Consider the following 14,886-nt stretch of genomic DNA (forward strand, 5'->3'; position numbering starts at 1 on the left):
TTACAGCTGCCATCAATAATTTAGCGTTCGCCTTATTAAGCAGTTGATATGTTTTTTTTTTTTAACTAATCAAAATTTTAGTATTAAGATCATATCATAAAAAAGAGATTTGTTTATTTATTTTTTTATAATTTAATTTAGCTTTTTTTATTAAACATAAGGTAACTTTTAAAAAAGAGAGAATACCACCTTTAAAGATCAAGTGAATTTGGCCAAGCAAATCTTCTTAAAAAGATCACGAGTGGTACTAAGGTGCATGAACAATTGAAGCTTGGTTGCAAACAGTCAACTAACATTTTGCATGAGAAAATTAAAAAAAAAAAAAAAAAAAAAGAAAGAAACATGTAGGGGAGATTTGTAAATATATAATGTTAACCAACAGAAAATCCCATCTGGTACACTTTGTTTACCACAGGGTTTATGATCTGTACTGGTTATTATTACATCAAACCACACATGCTACTTTCTCCCACTATACACAGACAAAGAATAAGCACAATATAAAATCAAAACACTAATATTGTATGTATGGCTTCTGTCGATCTTCAAGTGCGTAGAAAGTGTTAAAGTTATTTTATTGATGCAAGTGCAATATGGAGTGTAATGAAATAGAATACTTTTCCATCTTGTTCTATTGCATTTTCACTCCATTTTACCTTGTCAGGATCCATGAACGTGCTCAAGTTCTCGCTCGAACGAGAGGCGATTGGGATATAGGAGAGCGGGGAGACATGATGAGATCGTCGTATATTCGAGAGGAAAAGCTGAGTTTGAGGCTGCCTTGCCAGCATAGTTTCTTCGCTGGCTTCACGGCTTCCTTGTGCTTCAGCACAAATCTGCTAATTCTTGACAAAGCAACTTCCATGCTCTGGTCATCCATGTTTGCATAGCAAACTCTAAACCACCCTGGTTCAGTGCAATGGAAAGAAGAACCTGGCGAAACATTCAACTTAACCTCGTTGATTATCACCCGCCACAGTGCTGTCTCTCCTTCTACTGTGTGCTCCTTGAGAAGCTTACGCAAATCCATCCATACGAACAGGCCTGCATTGCTCGTCTTCAAACACTTGATCCCTACTTGAGCTAGTCCATTGGTGAAGTTACTATACCTTGTAGCTAATCGCTTCTTGCTTTGCGTGATGAAGTCTTCCACAAATCCATCATCCGATAACATTGAAGCAATCATGTATTGAGTCTGCGATGATACTAATCCGAAGCTCGACATTTTGCGAGCACAGCTCACAACTGCATCATTGTAAGAGTAAACAATGCCTATTCTAAATCCAGGGAACCCCATGTCCTTGGAGAGGCTGTAAACTATGTGGATGAGATCAATATTGCACTCCTCTTCTTCTATTATCTCTGAAATGCTAACAAAATCAGGCTGGCTGAAAACTGTGGCTGCGTAAATCTCATCGCAGACTAAATGGATGTTCTTCTCATTGATGAAGCTCACAATACTTTTTAAAGTTTCCCTGTCTAAGATTGTACCTAAAGGATTTGATGGATTGGTTATGAGCAAGCCCTTTACTGTGATGTTATCTGATTGTGCCGTCTCATAAGCGTATTCCAAGGCTTCTCTTGTTACCTTGAAGTGGTTAGAGCTTTCACAGTCAACTGGGATAAGTTGAACTCCTGTTCTCCATCTCAAGTCTCGATCAAATCTGCAATAGGAGAGCTAAGAATTCAGAGTAAATCAGAATATAAAAGTCGTTCATGTGGATGTAATTTTATCGAAAGGGAGAATCTAGTGAATAAATAATTAATAATTACAGTCTATTGTACTGATGATGCATGAATTATGTTCCAAGCAATCAATCCTGAGCATAAGGACAAACGACATGGCAAAAATTCCTAATTTTAGTGTTCATGAACATATTAATGAATATAGATTATTAGGTATGTATATTAGTGCATGACTTTATGTACAAGACAGAGATATTATGGCTTTATATAAAGAAAAATAAGATAATGATAACAACAACAAGATTTGAGATATACATAAGATAAACTTTAGCTGATGAGATTGTTCCTTATCACTACTCCCTTTGTCCATTTCAAAGGTTGTTTTTGATTTTTTTGTACCATTTGTTTTCATGAAAATTATTTTTAATATTTTTAAACATACATTTCTTTTTCTCATAAAAAACTTTTGTTAGACCCCAAATCAAAGCCGCCGAGGAAGATAGACCTCTCCATTTTCTTTAGTCTTCATGGAAAATCCTGACACTCGAGGACCCTTTTGGAAATCGCATCTTCTTTCTATTCATCTCATACCAATAATACAGGTTGCTCTAATAGCTACTAAGATTGTGACATATTAGCTATTAAGAGATCAGTTGGGATGTTGACATTTAAATTATTTGACTTATTGACCTATTTTGATTACTACTCAATCTCTCTCTCACGGGGGTGATGGGTAAGTAAACTACTTATGAATTATTTTTTCAGATTTTATATCAGTTGTAGATAAAATGTATTATAGTTATATAAACTGATGTTTTTAAATAAATTAGATATGGATACGTACCCTGGATAATAAGGAGTAGGCACCAAAAAAGCGTCGCCGGGATCAGCCAAGCAGAAGGCGATCATTTCATGAGCTCCGGTGGCTCCTCCGCTCATAACAATGCGGTCAGGGTCAAACGTTACTCTATCTCCTCTAACCTTGGCCATGAACTTTGCAACAGCCTGTAGGTCAATAGTAATTTGATTTCAGTCATATTATAAATAATAAAATATAAACTACTTTAGTTTTAGTATATGTAAGTGAATGAAGGTTTACATTTCTAAACTCTGACAAGCCATGGTAATCTTGAAAGATAGCTATCTCCCTGAACTCCTCTGCTCCTTCAGGAGTGCAAATGGAAGCTTTCGGATTGTTCTTCACCCATTCTTGAATCAAATCGAAGCAAAGCTGCAAGTCACCAAAACCAGAAAATAAAAAAGAAATTAATTAGCATGATCAACAAGAACATACTAACTTAATAAATCATCTTCAACAACCAGCCACTACGGCGAGTTAGTTTTATTACCTGATTCTCTGCAAGACCCATCTGAATAACTCCATTTGGATTCTCGGTGGCATGATATGGATCTTTGTCATAAGCCTTCCATCCATCAAAATATGGTGAGTCTTCACCGTGACCTTTACCGGTTGCTATCTTTGACAACAACTGATTGTTCAACTTGAACGCCATGTTTTTGTCTGCTGAAGAAGGTGACCTTGAAATTCGCAAAGAGATATAAAGTATTTGTATGTAGCGAAATCTAGAGAGTGTCTCTTGAAGCAGGCGTAAGAGCTTGCGCTATATGGCCTTGAAGATGTTGAACAACAAAGTTATACGTGTAAGGTCCTCATACTTCATAAATATTTATAGATCCCAACAAGCCAAAATATGGTGTGAGGTGTATGGCTGTTTCCTTGTTTGGTTACTGGGGAATTGGAAGTCTAAAAAGAAAGTTCCGTGAAGGATCAACTGATATTCTTTGACAAATTGTTGAGATTTGATAGGCTTTTCATTTCTTTATGAACAATTTTTTTCCAAGGTTATTATATGTTTCGTATAAAATTTTGTAGGAATGTTTAATACTCAGTATAAAGATTTAAGACCGTTCTAAATCAAATATATTAGAAAAATATTTATTTTTGGATAATGTATATGTTAATGAAAAAGATAATAATATATATTTAGAGTAAACGAATAGAATATCGGTGAAAATTAAACTGTCCGAACCTATTTCAAATCTGATTAAAAATGTCAGATCCATTTCGAATCTGATTAAAAATTAATTTAAATTATTTGAATTCGTCTCTAATCTAATTATTATTTTCTGAATAAAATGCAAATTCTTTTAGTTTTATATATTTTAATTGATAATTTATATAAAAATTATTTTTCATTAATAATTTTTATTTAAAAAATTAAATATCTCTAAAAAATATTTAAATTTTAATTTTTAAATAAAAATATATAAAAAAATTTATAAATATTATTATAAAATATATATTTTTTATATTAAATTAATTATTTATATAAACAGATTCAACTAGTGAATATTCTATATATAAAATTTCATTTCAATTCGAAATTTCAATGGATATTATTTTTTAAATTTAAATTTATCTCAAATTCGATTATGTATATTTAAATCTATTTTATTAAAATTCGATTGGATTAAATAATTAAAAATATCCGATCTATCGTAATTCTTACATATATTATTGAGAAATGAACCCCACAAATATTAATAAAAGCCGCGTTACCGCGTAGAATAGAGCGTGGCATTAAGTTGATGTTGCTGCTACTAGTAGTAGTTTAAGTGCTGGCTTTGAAGGAGATGGGTGTCTGTCTAAGGTGGTTCAACACAATTTCTTAAAATGGTCCCATCTCCCACGTATCTGCCAGCATTTTGCCTGTTTCTCGTGCTATATGACAAATCCCATGAACCTTATTTGGAATTTTTTTTTTTCTCTGTAGGTATCTGAGAAGGGAAGCTTACGTGTGCAGTGTTTTCTATGAACTAATTATTCGGTATGCACTCTTTTTTTGCCGTAGTTGTTGATGGATCTTACATTAATGTAAAAGGAATATTTATCAAATAAAAACATGGAATTTAATGAGCCGCTCTACCATTAGTGGAAGAGTTCTACCATTTTCTCTTCACTTTAACTGGCTACACAAACTGAAAGACAAGTGAATTGAACCTCATGATTTTCATGGACAATATGTTTGCCCCCTTCTAGATAAAGGAATGTATGGCGGCAATATACAAAAAATAACTTGTTATAATTAAGTGGTAGTGGCAATTAAAATAAAATTATATTTTAAATATATTATTTAATGTCTTTTAATATTATATTAATTATATTTAAAATTTAAGAGAATATTAGTAAGTTTTAAAATGAGTAATTCAATATTATTTTTTTAAAGTTTAAAAAATTTTATTTCTTAATAAATTAATTTAATACTAATAAAATGTTTATATAAAAAAATTGAGAAAATAAATATAAAAAATTAATTATTATATTATTTAACTAATTATTATCTGAACAGAGTTTAAGCGGTGATGATAACATTTAAGTGATATTATTATATTAATTAAAGTATAATTAATTATATAAATATAAAATTATAGATTTTTATATATCCTAATCTATTTATGTTTTATTATAATTAAAAATTCTTTATGGATTTTTTTAATATACATAAAATAAACATACAATGCACCTATACGGAGGACGTCATCTCACTTTTCCTTTTTAATGAAAACAGTACGTGTGAAGAAAGTTCGACGAGTGAGAGATTCTCATAATTTAATCTACGAGGGAAGAGTTTGAAAATTATTAAAAAACTTCGTCATTCTAGCTTGTTCTTTATGAGGGTCAGTCAAGTTTTGGAATCGCACCACCGCCAGAACACAGGTGAAAGATGCTAAGCTAATGGCATTGTTCATTAATTTCACATTAATTATATATAAATTTACATATTATCAATAAATTTTATTAAAATTATTATAATTTTAACTTTGAATTTATTAAATTAACCGTTTAAAGTAATTAGCAAGAGTAGAGTTTAGAGAAGAAACTGCTAACATAAAAGTGGAGCTTTGAGATCATTCATCCAATAAAATTTCTTGTGCGGTGAGGAGTCTAACCCAGGCAGTCCACGTCTAGGAATGTTGAACCATTGGCGATCGGACCCATAATATTAATTGCAAATAAGAGCTTTTTTATCAGAAATTGCAGAAGTGGTCCATTCTCTCTCAAGTACGCATGGGCATGGCCATGGCCAGGAGACTATGAATATTTGACTTCATACTTGAATCATTATTAATTGTTATACAGTTCAATTTTTCCTCCAGCTTGCATTAATTATAGATGTTAAATGTGATACAAATTTAAAGTCTAATTAGCACCGACCTGTTTCATTCACTTCTTATAGACCTTATTTAATTCATGTATATCACTTTTATTCATTTAACAAAAAATTATTATAATATAATTAATGAATTTATTTCTTTATTTTTAAAATTTAATACTTTTCTTTTTTAAGTTTGATTCTTCAAAATTTAAAATTCTTCTATTTAATAATTTTATTAAATCAATAATTTAAATCTGATAAAAAGAAGAGATTAAAGTATAATTTTAAAAATATCTTCATTAATAATAAAAATTACTTCTACACTTTGATTTTTAAATTTCTTTATTTTCTTCTCATCAAAAAAATTATTTCTTACTCTAATTAAATACTCTCGTAAAATTTGAATCTCAATCCCTGTAATAATTAAGGAGGAGATATAGAAGTGTTGACGAACGGCGAGCGGTAGACGACATGAGCAGCAAGCGATGGATTGATCGGTAGAAGCGACACGAATGATGGAGCGACATGAGCAATACGTGATGGATTGACCAGCGAAGAAAGTAACCTGCGACGCGAGCAGTGGTCGATAGTGAACAGCGAGCAGTGGTCGATAGTGAACAGAGAGCGATGGCGAGTGCATGCAATGGATTAGCCAGCAATGGGAGCAATGACCTACGCGAGCAATACGAATAGGCAGGCGACGGATTGATAGGATGGAGCAATATGAGTGACAAATTCTTGAATCGACCAGCAAAAAGAACAGCGAGCAACAATGAGGTGCATGCAATAGATTAACTAGCAATCGGAACAACGGCTGATATTAAACAGTGGTCCATAGTGAGCAACGAGTAACACGATAGGTAGGTGATGAAAATAGCGATTTTTCTATTTTTTTATTTTTAATAATTTAAATTTTATTTATTTTATTTTTTATTACATCGTTAGTTTGAATCATAAATTTATTAAAATTTTTATTTATTTATGAAAATTGAATTTGAAATTTGAGTTGTTATTTTAATTTGTGAATGATGTTAAAATTTTTATTTATTTATGAAAATTGAATTTGAGATTTGAGTTGTTATTTTAATTTGTGAATGAACTTTTATTTTATTTTTTTTAACTGTGAAAAAATGAATATTAAAAGAGAATTTATTGAAAATAAAGAGAAAGAAGATAGAAGAGTAGGTTGGTTTTTTCTTTATTAACAGTGTTTTTTATAGAATAATTTTAAATTTTGATGAAATTAAATTTTAAAATTAAAATATTAAATTTTAAAAATAGAGAAATAAATTTATTAATTATATCAGTATAAAAAAGTAATTTTTTTTATTAAAAAAAGTCAAAAGTTAGAAATTATTGAGTGTAGATAGTAGAAAAAGACTATTATTTTGATTAGATAAAATATTTATTTGTTAATTTATATTAAAATAAAATAAATACACAGTAGCGTAGTAGGAGAGAAGGCTATATGCGGTCGGTGAAGGGAATCGACGCCACTTTGATTTGAAATTACAGAGGGTTGGTCTATTTTTAGTTGGTGAAGATAATTAAAAAAAAATAAAAATAAAAATAAATTTAACTTGTGAAGGCGATTAGGCGACGGTGGCTTAGAATTCACACGGTCCTTACCTGAAGATGGGCTTGAATGGTTGAAAGCCTTCAGGAAGACCAATTTGGACTCCCTGTTTGTTCAGATTCCACTTTGAGTTTAGCCTTTTTGGCTCTCCACTTTGAGCTAATGGCAACGGTTCATTTTGACAAATTCAAACTGAACCACAAGTAAATTGTATTTAAAATTACTGGTCCGAAGCTAACTTAATTCAAATTGAGTTAAATCAGCTGAGACTAATTCAGTCTCTTCATAACTGCAAACTGACTATTTCCGTTCCAAGTAAAAAATGTCTGGTCTAGAACTTGTTATTCTACTCTCTAATTTTATTTACTTAATAATATATGTTCAAGTTTCTAGGTTATTCAGCCCATAATTTTATCTTTCACCTTCAAACTCAAAATTCCAAATTCCAAATTCCAAATTTTCATTCCAAGGTTAGTTTAATTAGTAAGTAAACATTCTATACAATTTTTTTTTCCTAATATCACCTATATTCATTGAAAAAATATTAAATTATATTAAATTTATAATTTAAACTCTATTTATTTATAGACAATTTATATTTTTCATAAAAAATATTATTTATTTATTTTTTATTGTTTAATTTTAATTTAAAAAATAAAATATATTAATAAATTTATATATAGAGATTTTAATGAGATCGTCATAGTCGATAATATCTCTCTTGAAATAAATATGAATTAATTTTCTTAAAATGACTTTTTATTTTTTTAGAAAAATATTTTTCATGAAAAAATTTTAAAAATAATTTCTGAAGCAAACGGAAACTTAATTTCAATTATTTTTATGTGTTAATTAAGCCATCTCCATAAAGTAAAACTAAACAAAATTTCTAGTCAGAAAAACAATAAAATAAAGTTAAGGAATGAATGAAACTATCACACAAAGAATGTGCAATTTGAGCTTAAGAAGTAATTTTCAAGAATTATGTGCTATTCAAAAGGTAACATAACCCAATTCAAAGAAGAAGAAAAAAAGAGATGTTCACAATGAGCTAGATATGTTAGATGAGAAAAATTCAGCTTTTTCAATAAAATTTTCACAGCTGATACCTGGTTTCAAGGCATGATAAACATGTTCATTGTGCTTCAATACATGAATACTATTATAAAATCACAGAGAAGCTGGAAAGAGATGGTGTTCATTCTCTATACGACTCTGGCAAACCACGTTTCATTCCTGATGCTAATCAATTTCTACATTACGCATCATTAAGGATTGATGCACTAGACGCTAGGCTTGGCATCAAAATGAGGAAGAAGAAGAAGAAAAAGACAAGAGGAAGTAGGAAGGAGACAGAATTTGCCATTGATCGTCCCATTCTCAGAAAATCCAACTAGCTTAGCCTGTAGTCACCATAACCATTTCTGCTTCCGATCTACATGACTTTTAACCATCCAGCCAAAATTAGACAATTCAACCCAGTAATCGTTTGTCGACATCTCTCAAGATTGCTTCATGTTTGTCTCCAATACATATATATTTTTTGGCTTCAATATCCTTGTGTATCCCAAATTTTGGCCGTTGAGGCCCCAGTATAATTACCCTGAAGTATGCATGTCCCAAGTACATAAGCCAACAAAATACAAATACATCATCTTTTCAAGAACTATGCTTCGTTCTTGGCCATGGAGCCGATTAGCATGGTGTACAGATACAAGCATTATAACAAACAAGATATTGTCATTTGAAGTATGGTAGAAAGAAATTAACTTTAACTGTTATAGTGTAAAATGGATTGTCAAAAGACCCATGTTCATCTCTGAAACAGTGACAACAATGCTAATGGAGTACAACGAGTACATTCGAAATGTTTTGGGTTTCTAAGGTCTCCTTTACTTCTTCATGAGAAGAACCACTGTGTGAGCTGCAATACTTCTGTTTTCACCTAAGCTGTCAACCTTCTCATGAGTTTTTGCTTTCAGATTTATAACAGAAGGATCTGCTCCAAGCAGCTGACACAGATTCTCTCTGATCGCCTCCTTGTGGGGGCTCAATTTTGGTCTTTGAAGAATCAAGGTGGCATCCAAGTTTCCAATATCATAGCCAGCCTCATGCATGAGTCTTACCTGAAATAGAGCAAACAGATTCTATTACGATAAGCTTGACGAGAGATAAGGAGATAAAATGAATTGTTTAGAGAAGATTTCATTTATAGTTTCCCAGGTTCCAGAATATTCTGAATAATGTGAAACTTTATGCTGACACATGAAATGAGAGTTTGAAATATGATGAATATGAAAAGAGAGAGAGAGAGAGAGAGATGGAAAATACTTTTGTCATATATCATTTATTCCATGCTGTCACCTAGACACTAGACATGCATACATCAAACCAACACTTTATACAACTCAGTAATCTAATATCTGCAAGTGACCTCACCTCAATAAACGGTTATCCCATGAATAAAAGTTGATATATTGCTTAACATCTTAGAATACTACATTCACAAATAACTTTAAGAAGTTGGATTTCTGAGGCAGCTTCAAATTTGGCCACTCGCCTTTACACTATACCATTCATACTGCTGTGGATAAATGGTCTATGTACATAATCAAACAGTTCTATTATATTTGAAGCAGTACTGCTCTAAAAACACACAGGACAGTGGATACTCCATTGAGATAAGCATGTATAAAAACAACATAAGGAATGTAATATATGGAAGAAGATATACAGGATGACCCTACTTGTACTTCTCTAAAAACACCGAGGACAGTGGCCACGCTACATAGATATGCATGAGAAGACACACATAAGCAATATAATTTTTTACAGAAATTAATACAGGAGACTCTACTTCCAGTCCATGCACAGGAAACAGGTATAACCCATTATTGTGTCGGTGAATCCCAAATGCAATGATACAAATTTGTAGGAACCTAGCTTCACGCTGTAGAGATAGCTCACCCCACAGTAAACGAAACTAAGAACTAAAAAACCAATAATCAGTTTGTAGAATATGTAATTCCGTTATGTGGTGTACCTAAAACCAACCTTTAATTGCTCTTGTTAGTCGTTACAAGGGATTGGAGCAAGAAAGTTGAAGCATCCAAGACCTCCTAGGTTTAATCTGCAATTTACTGAAATTTTTTAGGTATCTTTTTATCAGACATCTCATTCAATGAGGTCACTGGTTCTATATATTTTCAATTTCAAAACTGCCCTTCAACTCCAAGGATTTGAACCATGTATCAAACATGGGAAAATTTCAATTTGTTGGATTTCACATTTTCAAGCTTCTAATCCCTTAGATTTGGAAAAATCCAGCAAAAATTCTCTGTCCAAAACATAGCCTTAGTCAAAGCATTAGAAAAGATATTTCTACAAAATCAACTACAGCTACGCTATCAAATAGAGTATATCTTATACTTTAAATAGTGTTGCTCACAAAACTAAAGGGACAATGAGTAGACCATAGAGACAGACACAAGATAAAGACACAAGATAAAGCACAAACGAAATATAATTTTCAAAATAATGACATACAGGATAGGCATTGTTCTATTTCCTCAAATAGGGGGTTGATACACTGAATTTTGTCCCCTTGATTGGAATCAAAGATTCCACAAGTATTCAACTCAATTCAATTCTTTTCTACCAAATTTCTTATTTGAAATAAAAGAATTCAATTCTTTTTTAACTTAGAAAATTTTTATTTTTAAAGCAAATGAAATCATGCATGATTTTGTTAGAATTCATTTGAATTCTTTTCTTACAAAATGAATCATGCCAAACGGAGAGTTTGTCAGAGGATTCTACAAGCCAGGACATCAACTGGCATGTACCTGGCCTGCATGCCATGAGAATACCTCATCCCCAATGTATGCAAAGCTAAGACCTTCAAAAAGACATTAACTTTAATCTGATTAAAAAGTCTGTTTCTTTCCCACAAACAACATGTTGGAATTGATAAAAAACTTAAGCAGAGAAGATTGTAAACATCCAAAATTATTGGAATTAGATGGCAATGAACTACTTTGTGATGTGCATTTATATACACAGCCTGTTTATCATTAGAAGGACAGATAAACTACCCAAAGTGTTTTCTCATAACGTATAACCTTGCACACATTAGTGTTCCCAAAATACCACGGTTTGGACAAGAGACATTCCATCCTCATCAACAAGGAAATTCTGCTATTTTAAAAGATATATTTTTCATAAAGCATGACATAGATTAATCCATTGTTGCATTGATGGTCATGAAAGTAAAACTTACTGAACTTCATTCCTCCCATGAGACAGAAAGTCAAAACCAGTTTATTTTATAAGACTTTAGAATCATGTTTGTAAGTATGGCTTATAGTTTCAAGTGTCAAAGGAAAGTGGGGGTAATTGATTCCGTAAAGTATCTTAGTACAAAAATAAAAGTTACTAATTATATTTGAAATTACACCTATATCCATCAAGCAAGTTTTCATAAATATTCATGAGCTCACCAATAAAAGAAATTTTATGCATTTTGACTATTGAACTGAAAAACTAAGTCCCTAACTTTCCATCTCAAAGTTCCTCTATTCAAATGCAACCTAAAGGAAACATGGATGCAAATAAAATTCCCAATGAGACCATGTAGTTTTCACATCACCATAATCACATTGATCAAAAGAACTAACAGCTTCTTTAATGAAACCAAACTGTAGTTCTCCATAAACCACTCTTCCATAACAAATCCTCACATTAATTCCTTCTCCTACAATCCCTGATTCAAACTAGAGAAAGCCTAGTACGATTTCATTCATCACCATTACTCTGACTTGCTTCGTTCAGCAATAACCTAAAGAAAAATTCAGATGAAAAAGGATTCACAGCCTAAAAATGTAACAGTTGGTTACCTTCACTTGAAAATTAGGTTGCTTAATTCAACCCAAGCAGAATTCAACTCAAACAATATATTTCTCTTTGTTTATGTGATGATAGAAACTCACAAATGTTATTAGAATTCTCCAAGAAATTTGTAAATAAGGTTTACAATCTAATACTTGAGGATACCAGAGCAGAATAAATCAATTCCTCAGAGAATCTTAGCAAGCAGATCAGGCCAACAGTAATTTGCTACTAACGAATGCACACAGTTGAATCTCGACCAAGTATTGAAAATCAAGACAGACATTGAAATTAAGAATGCTTAAGGACATAAACACAAATTAGAGAGGGGGGGGGGGGGGGGGGAACTCACAGCTTCTTTAATGAAAACAGACGACGGAGCTCCCTTCCACTTTGGATCATTATCTGGGAATATCTGCCCAATATCAGGCAGCCCCAATGCACCCAATATTGCATCCACAACACAGTGCAACAGCACATCTCCTGCAAACAAAAACTACACATCAATAATAATACCAGAGAAAATCTTTAAAGAAGAACTCTTCAACAAATTAGAGCTATTTGGTTCCCGACGAATCTTATACAAAGAAATAATCGAAACCCAAATATTGAATCTTCACGATATGAATTGGGATATATTCAATTGATTACGAAATGATAACAAGAAAAAGAAGGCGACAGTATCAGCAAAATTACCATCAGAGTGAGCCTCACAGCCTCTTTCATGCGGGATATTAATCCCACCGATAATCAAAGGGTACCCAGGCTCTAACCGATGGAGATCGAAGCCATGACCCACTCTAAAAGGCAAAGATTTTGGTCCTTTACTAGATGTGGTGGGTCCATCGACTTGCACAGCAGTGGTTCCAACAGCTGCTGATATGGAAAGTCTGGTGGTTGGTCTAAGAGAAAGAGATGATGAGGCAATTGATTTAGCATGCCTATGCTGTAAAGGAAGAGAAAGAACCTTGTTGCTGTTGTTGGTGTTGGAGGAGATGGTCCTAGTGGCAATTGGAGAATAAGAGGTGTACAAGTGAGTGGCCATAACTATGGAGTTGTTGTGCAGAGAAAGCTCTGTTCTTTTTATGTAAAACACTCCTCTTGTCTGTGTGTGCTTATTTATGCTTAAAATTGTGGTATATAAGTTGAGTGAAGATGGCTTTCTTGTCTTGTTCTTGATTTTTTTTTTAATTAATTAATTATCAGAGATGTTCTTGGCCTTCAAATGGGGATTATCTGCATTAAAAAAAAAAAAAAAAGGTACAAGCTGGCTAAGCATATGGTGCAAGTTCATGGACCCGTTAAACCTGCCGATCGCCGTAGTAATAATAGATGGTCAACAACAGACGGTGCAGACTGAGACTGCTGACTGCTCTAATCTCCAATTCAACAAAAGGCAGCTATATCTTACTCTTATTTATATTTATCTGTACCAGTACTTGATTTCCCCTTGAATATAATAAGTCATTGAAATAAATAAATTAATAAATATACAAGTTTTCATGTGTTAAAATTAATTTTAATTTTAAATTATTTTAGTGAATAATATATTTAGTTGAGTCAGATGTATGGGTTTCCTTTTTTTTTTTCTTAAATTAAAGATTTTTATTTGAGGTGATAATTTATTTGATAAAATCATGTATTGCTGTGATGCCTTATTTAAAAGCATATATTCATTTGGGAGATATTGCGATAATTTCCAGAATAATTTATTAAAAAATAAAAAAGAATTATCTTTGACATATATGTCAGTTTTTATACAAAGATAATCTTCTAAAATTTTAATAAGATTTAAAAATAAATTAAGTTGTTTTTTAATTATTTATGTAATAAATTATTTTTAACCATTTTAGATGGAAAACACAACCCTTTTTTTAAAATAAACGTATTAACTTTTTTATCATTAAAATTGAATTGCAAATTTTGTAATTAAATTTGAATTAATTACTTAAAAACATTTATTAATAGTATTAAACAAATATATTATATTATTATAAAAATATATTAAAATGTATATAATTTAAAACATACTTTATATTAATTTATTTTTTAATTATAAAAGAGATGAACAATTTTAATTTTTTTAAAATAAAAATATTTTTATCACTAATATATGAAGGTGTTTTTTATACATGTTTTTATTTTTTATAAAAAAATTAAAACTTAAACACCAATAACAAACATAGCCTTCTCACACATGCCAACATTTGGGTAATCTCCCATTTCTTCCCCCTAAAATAAATAAATAAATAAAACAAATACCCTTCTTTTCATTTAATTATTCTAAAATATCAAGTTAATTTCCACTTATGCCGAATTATTATTCCTGCAAGATTCAATAGTTTGTCCTGGCCTTGAGGGTATATCCTCTTGGCGTGCTTACTAAAATTTTGGAAATATTCTTCAGCTTATTCTCAATAGCAATCAACCTTGGTTGGCAGCCATCCATTTGACTTCATAAACCATGAAAGACTATCTGTTAATTTAATCAAGTTCCTTTACCATTTATCGAAAATAACCAATAATTAAATAAATAAATAAACAAACAAAGAAAAACTG

At 31.3% G+C, this 14,886-nt stretch overlaps 2 protein-coding genes across 2 annotated transcripts; both read right to left on the reverse strand.

Annotated features, from left to right (window-relative positions):
• Positions 1–544: 544 nt before the first annotated feature.
• LOC110609805 (1-aminocyclopropane-1-carboxylate synthase) lies at positions 545–3,325 on the reverse strand. Its single transcript, XM_021749625.2, has 4 exons — positions 3,036–3,325; positions 2,786–2,917; positions 2,531–2,691; positions 545–1,664 (listed from the first exon to the last, which is right to left on the reverse strand). The coding sequence occupies exons 1-4, from the start codon at positions 3,198–3,200 to the stop codon at positions 680–682; spliced, it is 1,443 nt and encodes a 480-aa protein (XP_021605317.2). The 5' UTR covers positions 3,201–3,325; the 3' UTR covers positions 545–679.
• Positions 3,326–9,197: 5,872 nt separating this feature from the next.
• On the reverse strand, positions 9,198–13,510 carry LOC110605265 (2-C-methyl-D-erythritol 2,4-cyclodiphosphate synthase, chloroplastic-like; the record flags this gene model as incomplete). Its single annotated transcript, XM_043954412.1, has 3 exons — positions 9,198–9,566; positions 12,680–12,810; positions 13,024–13,510. Coding segments are annotated over 3 exons (852 nt in total), but the record flags the coding sequence as incomplete, so codon positions are not given.
• Between the last annotated feature and the right edge of the window lie 1,376 nt (positions 13,511–14,886).

The sequence above is a fragment of the Manihot esculenta genome, chromosome 2 (genome assembly GCF_001659605.2).
Source record: "Manihot esculenta cultivar AM560-2 chromosome 2, M.esculenta_v8, whole genome shotgun sequence".
Classification (NCBI taxonomy): domain Eukaryota; kingdom Viridiplantae; phylum Streptophyta; class Magnoliopsida; order Malpighiales; family Euphorbiaceae; genus Manihot; species Manihot esculenta.